General features: G+C 44.8%; 1 protein-coding gene across 1 annotated transcript in view; it reads right to left on the bottom strand.

The window, feature by feature from the left end:
* WDR36 (WD repeat domain 36) overlaps positions 1-12,250 on the bottom strand; it is a 443,575-nt gene extending 431,325 nt beyond the window's left edge. The window contains exon 1 of the mRNA XM_086963545.1: positions 11,969-12,250. Coding sequence (XP_086819671.1) covers positions 11,969-12,157 — 189 coding nt within the window. The 5' untranslated portion in view covers positions 12,158-12,250. The remainder of the gene's footprint in view (positions 1-11,968) is intronic.
* Positions 12,251-13,955: the final 1,705 nt, after the last annotated feature.

The raw sequence follows: 13,955 nt of genomic DNA, 5'->3' as shown, positions 1-13,955 counted from the left end.
TGGATTTGAAAGTGGCATGTTCTGCAAAGAATTCCAAACTTTTTTGGGAAATCTTTAAGTGGGACAGGGGAGGTTATGGAAAGAGTCCCCACAATAATGTTGACCGTAACTCCTGGGTCGACTATTTTAAGCCCCAATATGCTGCCCGTGACAATGGTAAAAGTATAGGCGATCACCCACATATTGTGTACAAGGAACCTCCCTTTTCTTTGAATGAGGTGGACAGGGCGTTGGACCTAGTCACTGAGGGGCGTGCTAACGGCATGGATTGCGTCCCCGCCTTTTTATTTCTGAACAATAGAAGGCTTTGGCGACTTTATATTCTTTATCTGGCAAACGCCATAGCTCAAGGGATGGAAGTGCCCATCTCATGGAAAGGGGCAGAAATCGTGCCGGTGTACCAAAAGTGGGACAAGTCACTTGCAGCCAATTATAGACCAATAAGTCTAATTGACTGCTTACAAAAAATCATGGGTCGGTTGGTTTTGGGCAGAATTCAGTCCTGGATGGATAATGACAATATTTTAAGTCACCTCCAGGCTGGGTTCCGCCCAAAAACAAGTACCATTGACCAGGTCTTTCGGTTCATCAGGTTATATTGGCGCACCGTGGTCTTGGAAAAGGGCACCTTGTATGCCGTTTTTGTCGATCTAAAAGCGGCATTTGACCTGGTCCCTCGTAACATATTATGGAAAGTTCTAGCAGATCTGGGAATGGCATCTGAATTGTTGAGTCTGATTATCCGCCTGCATGAGGATACCTTCGCGCGGGTGAGGTGGGGATCCCAGGGGGAGGTCACCGAGCCCTTTCCGGTGGAGTAAGGCAGGGTTTTGTCATGGCGCCCACCTTGTTCTCGCTCTTTGTGAATGGGGTTGCGGATTTCCTCTTCCTGGTCCCGACCGATGCCCCTGTGATGTCTGGTGAGCAGGTCCCGATCCTCATGTTCGCGGACGATACTCTCATCATTTCAAAGACTCCGAGTGGACTCCAGCTAGCACTGAAAAGGTTTGAAGATTTCTGTCTGGACAGGGGACTAGAAATAAATACTACAAAAACTAAGTATATGGTTTTGACTGGTCGTAAAACGTGTGGGTCAAATAGACTGTTCAGAGGGCTGATCAATATGAATGGTTCCCCGTTGGAACGTGTAGACGCTTTTACTTACCTGGGGGTCACCCTTCAGAAAGACCTGGGGTGGTCCAGCCAACTAGATATCGCGGTTCTAAAACTCCGCCAGCAGGCAGGTATCCTTCTAAATAAATTCTCCACCTCAACAACTAAGCCCATTAGTCCCTTACTGGAAGTATATGGGATGAAGGTCCTAGGTTCGGCCTTATATGGATCCGAACTATGGGGCTTTGAAGATCTTAGGAAATTAACGCTAGCTGAAAATGAATTTCTTCGAAAAGCTACTATTGTCCCCATAAGTACCCCCTTAGTGCCGCTAATGTGGGACCTTGGAAAAAAGGCGGTCCATGACTTAGCCTTCCTGCGTCCGGTTCTTTACTGGCGCCGGCTGTGGACGACAGAAGAACTACAGCATTATGCTCAAGGTCTGAAGGAGGTAATGGCTAAGGACACGTCCCAAAACATTCATTGGCTTAAGAACATCAAGTCGATACTTTCCAGGTTAGGGATGACTGACTTATGGGAGGACCCAGAAAATGCTCATTTTCCCTCCAAAAAATCATTAAAAGAAAAATATTGGGAAATGGTGATCTCTGAAGCAAGGTCAGAGAGTCTTTCCACAAACTTAACTAGTCGCTTTATGGACATTAAAGCCCTACAGAAACTAGAACAATACTGGGACATTTTTGCTAAACAACAGGATCGTAAGCTCTATTTCCAGCTAAGAGTAGGATCACTCCCAGTAAGATCCTTTACGGTTAAATGGGCAGATAAAAGTGGAATTGATAGATGCCCCAATTGTGAGGAGGAACAAGAGACAATCAGCCATTTTTTATTCTTTTGTCCCCTGTATAAAGCCCCCAGATCATTGTGGATCAAGCCTTTATGTAAATTACTAGGGCTTCAAAGCCACGCTGAGGCTCTGAGAATTTTAACTACAGACCCGACGCCTACAATTGCTGTTGCCGTGGCTAAATTTTTTTAATGGGCCTGGGTAATCCGCAGAAAATTTATAGCGGTAAAAATGTAAAGACCAAATTGTATTTGTCCTTGCACTTACGGGCCACCACTTGCGAACTTTGCACAATATTCCCCTGTACTAATGTATGCTTATGAAATAGTTTTTATATATTTCTTTTAAACTGTAATTCGACATAGTCTATTCAAGTTTAATACCTTTTTAAAATAATTTATTGCATGGATTTTAATGTCTTTTTTATCTCTGTTTGTGTAATATACGTATGTATACTTTTATGACTTAATTGTCGAATAAAGTTTGTGAATCGTATTAAGTTATCGTGGATACCAGTCTACTTTTTGATGACTAGATTATGGAGTTAAACCCAACAAGTCTGATTATACTGCTCTTCTCTGGACAAAATTAATAAATGATTGAAAGAAAAAAAAACATTTGGCTGTTGTTAACAGGAAATTAACAATCTCCACTAACTGCAAAGTCACGCATTTGAAGTAAATAATCCACAGCAGAAGTAACACATGGGCTTCTGAGAACCTTAAGGAAGGCTTATGGGAGCCATCATCCTGCCATTTTGGAGACCTGACAACAAATGTATATCTCATCTGAAAGAGTATGCGAATGAAAGGAAGTCCATTGAAGGGAGGCAGGGGGGGATAGGTAGGGGGTAAACAAAAGAATAGACTAGCAGACCTGTATATTTAGTGTAGAGGTGCCAGTGAAGTCTTACAAGAAAAGAGAAATAGAAGTTGACAATAAGGACAAAAGGTGGAAATTAGGAACTAGTAGCAAAGAAAGTCAGGAATGACTAAATGTTGTGACTGTTGTCAGACCGAAAACAACAGACATAGAAGACAGCTGAAATGTCTGATGAGAAAGAACAAATGAATGGTGGCCATGGGCAGAACACAAAGGATGATACACAGTTAAATATTGTGCTTTTCAGATCAAAGAAGAGTCATGAGAGAAGAAAGAGGAAATAAACGAGTGTACTGTCACGAGAAATAGCAGTATAGACCAAAGGAAGCCATAACGGAAGCAATGGATGGTGCAAATATAAAACAAGCATTTGCAACGCAATAGGTCTCGCCTTTGTGAGAGTCTGAGCTATTGGCATTGTAAATGACAATGCCTTTCATTTATGTGTTTTGAAAACCTGTAAGCGGTGCGTAAACACGCACTTTGTACTAATAGTCCTTGCTTACGAGAAGCAAGGCTGGCAGTAAAAGAGGCGCAGTTACTGCCAGCCTTGCTTCTCGCAAATGCTTGTTATCTTTTAGGCACCAGATTGCTTTGGCTAGAGTTCCTGATGATTACAATGTTATGAAGCATAATGTAGTTGATGAACAATTGATTAACTGCCTACACGGCCGAAGCTTATGAAAGGCTCTGTCTTCGCGAGCAAACCTTTATTTGCACATGCATTTTGAATTTTACATAAATGTAGATTAGCCAGAAGGACTGGTCCCAGGTAAAAGGAATATTCAGCACGTTTATTGCATAATCACTCACATGCAGTCTGTGAAAGCTTATAAGGAACAGCACAGGTTAAAATGTCCCAGTTAATTTGATCCATGTCACCTATCTAGTTACATGTACAATATTTAAATAAACATGATGCATGATTACAGTAGCAGAGTCGTTTATTTGTGGTGCTGCATTACAAATCACAGTCAGTATGTAGTATTGTAGTGGTGTTTGTAGTTAAAATTAGACATGATATTAAAATTAGTTACTGAAGTCCTATAGCTTCTGCCGGGACCAGTGCTTGTAATGGTTTGAAACTGGCTAGAATATAAATGTCGTTCAGCCAGAGACTTTCCTAGAAAGTCATGCATCACTCATGATGGCAGAGTTTCCATTTGAAATCAACAAATTAATCCAAGACAGGTATCAGAAAGGGCAAGTTTAATACAAAGCAGGTACTGGGCTCTCATCTATGATAAAATATTACCGCTGCTTCCCTGTAAATTGGCTGTGAACATATGATACTTTTTTGCATAAGAGCTCTATTGCTGTTCAAAAGACATCTGCTCAAGCTATCAAAATAATGACATTGCCATTTCCCTTAACCCTTTCGATGCTCATGACGAGCTCAGCTCGTCATGATGCACAGTTGAGCTGTGCTGATGACGAGCTGAGCTCGTCATAAATAAAGTAATAAAGCATTTTCCAGCACAGGGGGGGAAAACGCCTAGCAGCCAAGGTGTTAATAACTTGCCGATGGACGAGGTTTGGACGTGCACGTGACAGGGAATATTCATGCGCCCGGGAGATCAAGGGTTCATTTGAGTGCATTTGTTAATTTATCACTGAAGATATATTTTCACTTTAACTGAGAAAATAGTACTTGATTGTAACAGCAGTTGTAATAGAATATAACCGCAGTTGGCCCGTCACATCATGATAGATAGAAAAAGAAAAAAAAACACCCAAATGAAATGTCGGAGGCAGGAGAGACAAGTGTTTGGTGCGGTCTTGTTCTGTGCAATCCAAAGCCAATATATATTACAGAAGTACTGGTTTATTAAAATATTCATGCTTCCAACCACTGTGCACAAAATAACCTCACAAGACACGTCATGCTCGCTAAGGGCTAGATGTAGGTAATAGCAAATTACCGAATGGTAAATAGAGAATTTTACCGATTCGGTATTTACTAATCGGTAATTGCTATGTAGGAAAAAAGAAGAAAAAAAATCTGTAAAAATACCGAATCGGTAAGATTCGGTAATTACCGAATCAGTATTTTCCATTGATTCTTATGGGCCTTGAAGCCCATAGGATTCAATAGCACATACCGATTCGGTAATTATCGAATCGGTAAAAATGCAGAATTTCCAAGGGGGACAGGGTGTCACTTTGACACCCTGTTGCACCCCGGTTTCTGGCTTGTGTGCCATGTGGCACACATACATGCCCTAAGGGCATGTATGTGTGTCACATGGCATATGTGTACATGCACAGATGTGCATGTACACAGAAATTCGTAATTTACCACCCAATAGTATTGGGTGGTAAATAACGAATTTCTAAGGGCCTGTGGCACTGTAAACTGTGCCACCTACATCCTGAATTACAGAATCGGTAAATTTACCGAATCAGTAATTTTCTACCCCGCTACATTACAATACCCAAATACCGGTCGGTAACGGCCGAAATCGGCCGTTACCGACCGGTATTTGGGCTCCTACATCTGGCCCTAATTGCCTTAATTGGGCCGAGGGTAACATGATCCATCTAACCAGAGCACTAGTGAAACTGTTCCTTTTTACCTGCCTCTCTGATCTCGCTATCTGTTTAACAAAAACTCACTATATGTGTCGCACAGCTAACAAATAGTTTTAGCACCCACTGATGTTGAAAGAGCAATATTTAATGGCAAATTAATAATAATTCGATCTGTACTGATAAGCAATAGGTATCTATATTGCCTCACCTGTTCAATCGCTATTGGAACCCGACAGGGCGTGCGAGTTGAGAGTGGGCTTCTTGACAGATGGTGGGCTCTGCTCCACCACATTCTCCGTCATCCTCGGTCAAAAGGTGCAATTTTCATCTGGCGAACGATAGGGCGTAACCACCGTTGAAGGCCTCTTTGTGGAGAGAGTGAAGGGGCCCTTCTTAAACCGTACTGTATGTGCTCTACAATTTCTGTCGTCTTCTCTTGTGCGCCTCTGGGTCTTAAGACTGCATATGATTGAGGCTTCCGATGTGCAGAGAAGGTCGAAGGTGTGGGTGAGAGCAGTTACCCTATAACACCTTCGCTGCGGGACTAATTCCCCCGCTGCGCGGGGGGTGGACGCACACAGCGCCACGGTGCTCGTGACGGGAATTTGCCCCGCGTGCGAGCGCCGCGCCTGTCATGACTAGCTCAGCTCGTCTTAAGCACACGGCCACCGTGCCTCATGACGAGCTGAGCTCGTCATAAGCACGGAAGGGGTTAACAAGCCTCTAACAATTGCCGGAGTGAGACTTGGGGGTAAGGGCTGTTCGACACCAAATGGAGCAGACAAAGTCTGTTGTGATGTACACATCCATCCAGTATCCTTGACCGCATGGTAACAGTCACAGTGCCAGTCAGAATACCGGGCGTGAGCTGGCCGTGGAACTGCCATACTTTTCTGTGTGAGGTTGTGAAGGCAATACTTTAACACATAAGTAAGTCTGCCGATCGCACAGCAGAAATGACTTTTACTCGAACGTGCTTAATTCGTAGGTATACATATTCCTGTATACCTACGAGTTAAGCACATTCGAGTAAAAGTCAGTTCTGCTGTGCGATAGCCAGACTTACTTATGTGTTAAAACATTGCCTTCTACACCTCACACAGAGAAAGGTATCTCCCCTGGACTCTCACACGGCAGTAGAAGTCTCTCAGGTCACTCTGAAATTTGCACTGGGTGCGTCCGAAACACTTGTTCCACTGCCTGAAATAGTAGTTTGATTCCCGCCATTGTGAAATATATATGGTGCAGACAACAGTCCAGTGACCTCACCGCCAGAGCTGCCTACTCTTGAGCTGGGAAATCCGGTTCGAGTCTCGGAGCAGCTTAACATCCTGTGAATATCACTGTTTTTAAAAAGGCAATTACTGAAGACCATCATCCACTCCTGAAGTTAAAATGCCTATATCTGTTAACCCCTTCGAGGCTATTGACGAGCTGGGCTCGTCATCGCGCTTACCTGTCCTGCGCGGATGACAAGGCCAGCTCGTCACGTAACGCGGCATTTTCGAATTTGCCGCGCACAGCGGGAAAAGCCGCCGCAGCGATGCGATTAAAAAGCAGGATTACGGAGAACGAACATCATATGGCATAATAGCTAGAGCTGCCTGACTTTGTAGCTGAGGAGTGGGTTTGAGTCTCCACGTCGACTCAACATCCGATTCTGGGCTAATCGCTCGATTTGACATGCTAAATATAAACAAATAATTTAAGCAGCCTCTGCCAAATTTAAACAATTAGTTTAGCCTCTTCCGTGCGTCGGACGGCTGGCGGCCATCTGCTTCACACATGCGTAGAATTCACCCACACAGCGGTGAAATGTGTGCCACATTGAAGCGGTTAAGTGGCCTCATGGGAAGTCCTCCAATACCTTATAAGCCACTGGAAACGAGCATTGGCCAATAGAATTTAAGAAAAAGGGAAGAGGCCTGCACAGGAACCAATGAAAAGCTAGGAAAGAGGAGGCAGAACATACCCAAAAAAACAAGCCGAATCCGCCTTAAAAAGAAGCCCAAACCATCGTCCTCGACTCCGACTCGGATGATCGGCTACCCCACCACCTACAGGCGGATTGAAATTACTGTCCTTGCACCATCGGATATATTTCTACCATGCGGGACTGTTCTCTTGCCGAAGCGGTGCGTGCGCCGCCCGGCCTCCCTCCTCTGTAACAAAGACACCATTTGGTCCTGGAAGTGGTGAGGCCCGGGTCCCTCCTGGTGGCGCCACTCGAGCTGCCGCTGGAGCTCTGGAGCCCGATCCCTCCACATCGCTAACGCCTCGAGCGCTGCCGCAATGGGATTATCATAGCTTGATGGGAGGTACTGAATCAAGATAAATCACCGCCACATTCCCATCGGACAAAGAAATGCGTAGCTTCAAAATGGCGGATAAAGAGAGACCTCAATTAAATCTACTCTGAAGGTACAGAATAAACAACCGGATTGCCCTCTCTGAGCGCTACTTTTCTAAGGTTTTTTTATCTGCTGTATTTCATGACAATGCAAAATAACTTTTGTTGCTATGATCAGTGTTCTTGCCCTGCGACGATCATTTACTAATAGTCGCCTGACCCTAAGATGGCGGCCGAAGTGAGTGGTAGGCACTTTTACACCAAATCAGCTGCAAACCGTCTGCGGTGACCCACTAAGATCTGCCAGCAGGTACGGCCCCCCCGCTGTACGATTTCATTAACTTAATCTAGATGGATGCAGCAGTTTCCCCTCACTCAACCAGCAGCGTGTTGCCTGACCCTAAGATGGCGGCTCGTCGTCTAGTTTGTGTTCCAGTAGTTCGTCCCCCCTCACACTAACCTAACATCCCCTTGCACAAGCGGCCCGCACTATTGCTTTGCCGCTATCAAGGGAAGCCCACACAATTCCACCATCCCTGAGAGGATCAAGCTTTTGCAATTGCCTGACAGCATAATAGTGACTACTTATCTGGTTCCAGGAAGCTTTGCCACGATTGCACAACAAACCATCAGCAAGACTCCACTTACGTCCATTTTACACAGGTTGAAATGAGAGCTGCGCACTTAGCAGGTCAGATTCGCTCAGCAACCCTTACGATACCAAAAAGTATCCAACAAGGTCGTAAATTGACATTGAGTCAGCCAATTTGGGCCCAGCACACGACGAAGGGGAACAATATACTCAAATGGCGCTTACCTGAGATGACCCAATGGCAACGCTGAGAGGCGTTTAAAAAGAAACTGCTTGGAGACTGAGCAATATGGCCGAAGCCCGGTGGTGCTTCCTAGACAGCTGTAGAGGGGATCAGCCCTGGTTCACCCCCTCGGCCGTCACCTACCCAGCCAGACTTTGGACACTGTTTCTCCCGGTCTTCCTGCTGTCTATGCACCTGTAGCTAATATACCTACTCCAAAATGATTATTCTTGTTTTTCCCGACCGCTGAGACCTGAGCAACATGGCTGATGCCCGGTGGAGCTGTTAGATAGCTGTAGAGGAGATTGGCCCCAGCTTCACCCCCTTGACCATCACCTACCCAGACGGACATTGGACATAGCTCACCTTGTCTCCCCGCTGTGTCTTCAGCTCCCTCTCTGGCTTGTTTCTATGCCCTCCCCCCAACGTCTTCTCTTATTTCTATCCTCGTAGCCTATACATCTATTCTAAACTGTTTTTCCAGAATGTTGAGACCTGAGCAACATGGCTGATGCCCAATGGAGTTGCTAGACAACTAATGAGAAGATTGGCCTTGGTTTCCCCCTCGACCGTCACCTACCCAGCTAGACATTGGACACAGTTCTTTCTCGTCTCCCTGCTATGGCTCCTTCCTCCCCTCCTTTCCTAGGAATTCCCTCAACCTCATTGTTTTGTTTACTGTACATTATTACGTTACTGCAACTGATGTAATTTGTACTGCAATGTTCCTCTGTTATAGCGCTCCGATACCTATGGGTCTAGCCAGCGCTTTATAATCTTTTTGATGTACCTTCTAATGCAATGTTGCCCTGCTTAAGCGCTTTATTTTTTAAGTTTATTTTTTATTTTAAGCATTTGTAGAGCGCAGCTGATACCTTGCAGGCTTCCTGGCGCTGGAGAATACTCTGCTGAAGAATAGACCGGAGTGGTTAGCAGGTGAGCAGGGATTTAAGGGAATAGCCAGGTCTTGATGCGCTTCCTAAATGGAAGCAGTTGTGAAATCTGGCGTATGTCAGTAGGCAGGCTGTTCCATAACTTGGCCGCTGCGACCCTGAAGGATCTGCCCCCAGTTCTGGCTTTGTTGAATCTGGGCACCTTTACCAGACGGGCTGATGATGATCGTAAGTCTCTGGTGGGAGTGTACCATAGGAACAACGCTTGCAGAGGTCTGGGCCCAAGTCCATGCAGAGCCTTAAAGACGATGCAGAGGGACTTGAATGCCACACGCTGCTTTAAAGGTAACCAATGTAGCTCGGCCAGGGCTGCTGTGGCCGAAGACCTTCTCGTCCAGCCAAGAGCCAGCTTGGCGGCGGCAGATTGAATTCTTTGAAGTCGGTCCATCAGCGTGACTGGAGACTCAAGGAGCAGGGCGTTACAATAGTCAAGGCGACTGAGTATTGTGCACCTGACTATCGACGCCCGGGCTTGTGCAGGGAGGAGTGGCATGATTTTACGCAGGGAGCGTAGCAGGGCTGTACAGATCCCCACTGTTTTCGCTACCTGGGTTTCCATACTCAGCTTGTTATTGAGCATGGCTCCCAGGTTGCGGACTGAGGAGACTGGCAGAGGTTTATCCCTAGTCTCAGGTGGCCAGAATTCACTCGGAAACTGGCGGGGTATGTTGGTGCCTGCACAGAACAAAACCTCTGTTTTGGAGGAGTTAAATTGGAGGGAATTTCTGTGGAGCCACCCAGCCGTCTCTCTTAAACAGTTGTGGAAGGTTGTTAAAGGAATGGAGTCTTCTCCTTCCCAAGAGAGAATGAGCTGCGTGTCATCAGCATAATTGATCGTTTTTATCCCAAAAGACTTAATCAACGTGACCAGCGGGATGAGGTACACGTTAAAAAGAATGGGGCTGATGGAAGAGCCCTGGGGAACTCCCTGAGGCACCGGTGCAAAGGTAGATTGAAATGGGGGGAGGGAGACAGCCTGTCTCCTGTCCCACAAGTAGGAGTGAAACCAGAGCAGCGCTGTGCCATCCACACCTGCCTCACCTAGTCTCTGCAACAGCGTGTTGTGGTTGACCGTATCGAATGCGGCAGACAAGTTCAGCGGCAGACAAGTCCAGCAAGCGCTCTGATACCTCCGGGTCTAGATAGCGCAATATAACCGTCACAAATCAAATAAACTAAAAACTGCTTTTTCCTGAACTCTGAGACGTGAGCAACATGGCTGATGACCGGTGGACCAGCTTGACAGTTAATGAGTAGATTGGCGCTGGTTTCCCCCTTGACCGTCACCTACCCAGGCGGACATTGGCCATAGTTCCTCCTCGCCTCCTCGCTATTACTCTTTCCTCCCCTCCCTCCTACAAATTATTGTAACATTGTTTATGTGCACTGTACCTTACTATGCTCTTGTATCTGATGTAACTTGTAACGCAACAATCCTAAATGTAAAGCACTCGGATACCCTCTTGGGTCATGTTCGCACTATATACAACTTTATAAATAAATAAATAAGCAAATATGCTACTAGAAAAAAGCCCAAATGACGGTGCAGATTGAAAAGTGCAAAATATTATTTAAAAATACAAGCAAGAGTAGCCTTCTAGGTAATGTAAGGCCCTTCTGTTTTTTTCAAAATGTGTATGTGAAGCGCTCTGATACCTACGGGTCTAGCTAGCGCTATACAAAACTTTAAAAAAAAAATAAAACGAAGGGGAGCCACAGTGGGCTAGGAAGCACTCAAAAAGGTAGCAGTAATACAACAGTGGCATTAAGAGGAGGTGGGAGGAAGAATGCTATAGTTGAACAAAAGCAGCTATGGCCCTGAAGCTAAACACAGACAAACACAGTAACAGAGCCGGAAACCAATAAAAAATTAGTTTTTCAAGAACATATAAAGAGCCATAGGGGAATGAGACAGTACTAAGTCCCTGCTCTGTGGGAGGAACAAAAGACAGAAAGGAAGGACAAGGAGGCAGAACTGACCACTAGCAAGCAAGGCTTTTTAAAGGAATCTGACATAGACAAATGAAAAGCACTGGCAAAAAAAGGGGATGGATTTGAAGCACACATACTAATCACAGCAGGTCTCAAAGAGACAGTGATGCACTGTCTAGCTCGACCTAAAAAATTAAAATTCAAAAAACAGAATAAGGACAGCCTTGAACAACTATATACTGTAAAGGAAACTGTTCCGAATGTTGACTTTGTGAAGAAAAAAATTAAGCCTGATCAGATATGAAAAGAACTCACAGAGAAAAGCTATTTATGGACGCCTTTAGCAATCAATGGACTGTATGCATTGAGCTGGTAGATACCAGCTGCAAAACAATATTTAGATATAATGTAAACCCAAAAAACAGCCTTTCATTTCACAACAAAAAAGTTTAGACACACAAGTTACAGATTTTAAGGGGTTGTAAAAAATTGTCTTGGCATCCAACAGTTGATATATACACAAGTTTCCATTTCTCTCACTCTGCCCTGCCTCCCACCAAACAGACACCCACTGTTCACTCACATTGAAGGTGTGGAAGGCTCGTCCGACGCTGGTCACCAGGTAGAACTCGCGATGTTTACGGTGGTAGCGCAGCACATGTGGCAGGTGATTTGAGTAGAGCCCAAGCGCACGGAATCCCTGGAAGATAGTGCTGCCACGGCTCGTGGTCTTTTCCTGCTGGAGAGGTGTACTGTCGTCCGACTCTGCCATTCCAGCAGGTAATCTTAACTAACAGCTAAGGGAGAAGACCGGCGAGTGCAAGACGCTCCTGCACTGAAGGAAAGCAACACACGTTTTAGCTATAGAAAGAGGACTCAATGCTCGAAGCAGCTGGACATACTGCGATAGCACCAAGTCGTTCTTTTTTCAAACTTCTGTATATAAGCATGTTCGAGAATCGAATTTTTTTAATAAGGAGTGTATATTTAGTGGACACATGGTTGATGGGACAAACTGGGACAAACTAAGCACACTTGTTCAATAATGTTCAGATCAAAATCTTTGATGCTATACTTAGAAAAAAAAGTAAACAATCCTCTCCTTTAGCGGCACCATTCTTTGCTAAAATGTTTGAGTTCTTGTTATTAGACTTTGCAACTGCCCCCAAAACAAGTTAATTATTTTTCAAGATGGCCGCTTCTATTTTGCTGCAGAAGCGATAAAGGACTCTAGAGAGCTTGCGCGCATGCGTTCGGTTCTTAACTCCTATTCCATTTCCTTCACGGCGTCTCTCCACGCAATGTAGCTACGGCTGAAATATGCAGCATGCGAACTGTCTCTACAAGTTGGCAACATTTGAATTCCATTTTTTTCCATGAGCCCAAGTGGAAGATAGTAGGGGGAGCGACATTCGTGGGGGACGAGGGGATTTTAAGGCCCAAATTAACTGACAGTCAGTACGAAAATAAGCAAATTAGTCCCACAAATTAACGGGGAAAATATGCCAGACTCTCGATTTAGTCGGTAGTCACCGTTTTCGAAAGATGATTGCCGAGGTCTACATTTTTCAGCATTATTTGAAGCGAGGACAATTTACCATATGTAGACCTCAGAGCAACTGTCAATTCATTTTTGATCTCGATGACAATATGAGCAGAGTTCTCAAGTTTTGAGGTTCATGGGTGAAGGGCTCCTCCACTACTGATTTTTAGGTCGAGCCTAGCCAGTGCATGCACTGTCTTTGAGCGAGACCTGCTGTATTCTCTTCAGTGGGATTACATACAGCACATGCATTGCCATTCCTTCTTTTGTCTGTCCTTCAAAAATGCCTAGTCGCTACTGGTCACTTCTTTGTTTATCTCCCACCTTCTTAGCATTTGTATCCTCTCAGGAGCAGTGCCTAACTTCTCGTCTCATTACCCATTTGTCTTTTTGTGTTTCTTTTCAGGGACTTTTCTTCTTCCAGATACTCTGTTTAGAGTTCTGGGTGCCTTTACTCCGAGCAGTAGCTCACGGCCGCCGCGTTTCTGGTTTCAGCATGGCGATCGCACAACTTTACTTTTATTTATACAGCGGCAAAACATTAGTAAGGAAAAACACATTGTAAGTTTAATATTTGAATCTTGGATTATGTTGCTATTTTTAAAGGAATGATTAATTAACTGTGGTAAATGCCATTCACAGCCGCTGCAATTCTGATTTCAGCATTGTGGCCACGTGCAAACTGTACTTCAATTTCTTCTGCAAGATGCTATTCTTCAAGTTCAGGGCATCTTTGACGAGTGCCGTAGACATGAGACCGGTGCCTGCTTCACTTTGGTCACAGATAACATAGTTTGTCAGGGGAAATGCTTGGATTACCTTTTAAATGTGAACACTGCATATAAGTGGCATGGCATGGTGACTTTAGGTGTAGTGGCGGGTTCTCAGATGTTTGTAGTAGAGAGGTAGACACTACACACTTAAGTGTTTCGAGCCTAGCACAAGGAATGGAAGCACTATATTATCACTCTTTCTATACATCACTAGAAGGCTCCAGCAAGAACATGGGGGCTTTACTCACAGACAA

The sequence above is a fragment of the Lissotriton vulgaris genome, chromosome 3_1 (assembly GCF_964263255.1).
Source record: "Lissotriton vulgaris chromosome 3_1, aLisVul1.2, whole genome shotgun sequence".
Lineage (NCBI taxonomy): Eukaryota > Metazoa > Chordata > Amphibia > Caudata > Salamandridae > Lissotriton > Lissotriton vulgaris.
This window is presented reverse-complemented; position numbering and strand designations above follow the sequence as displayed.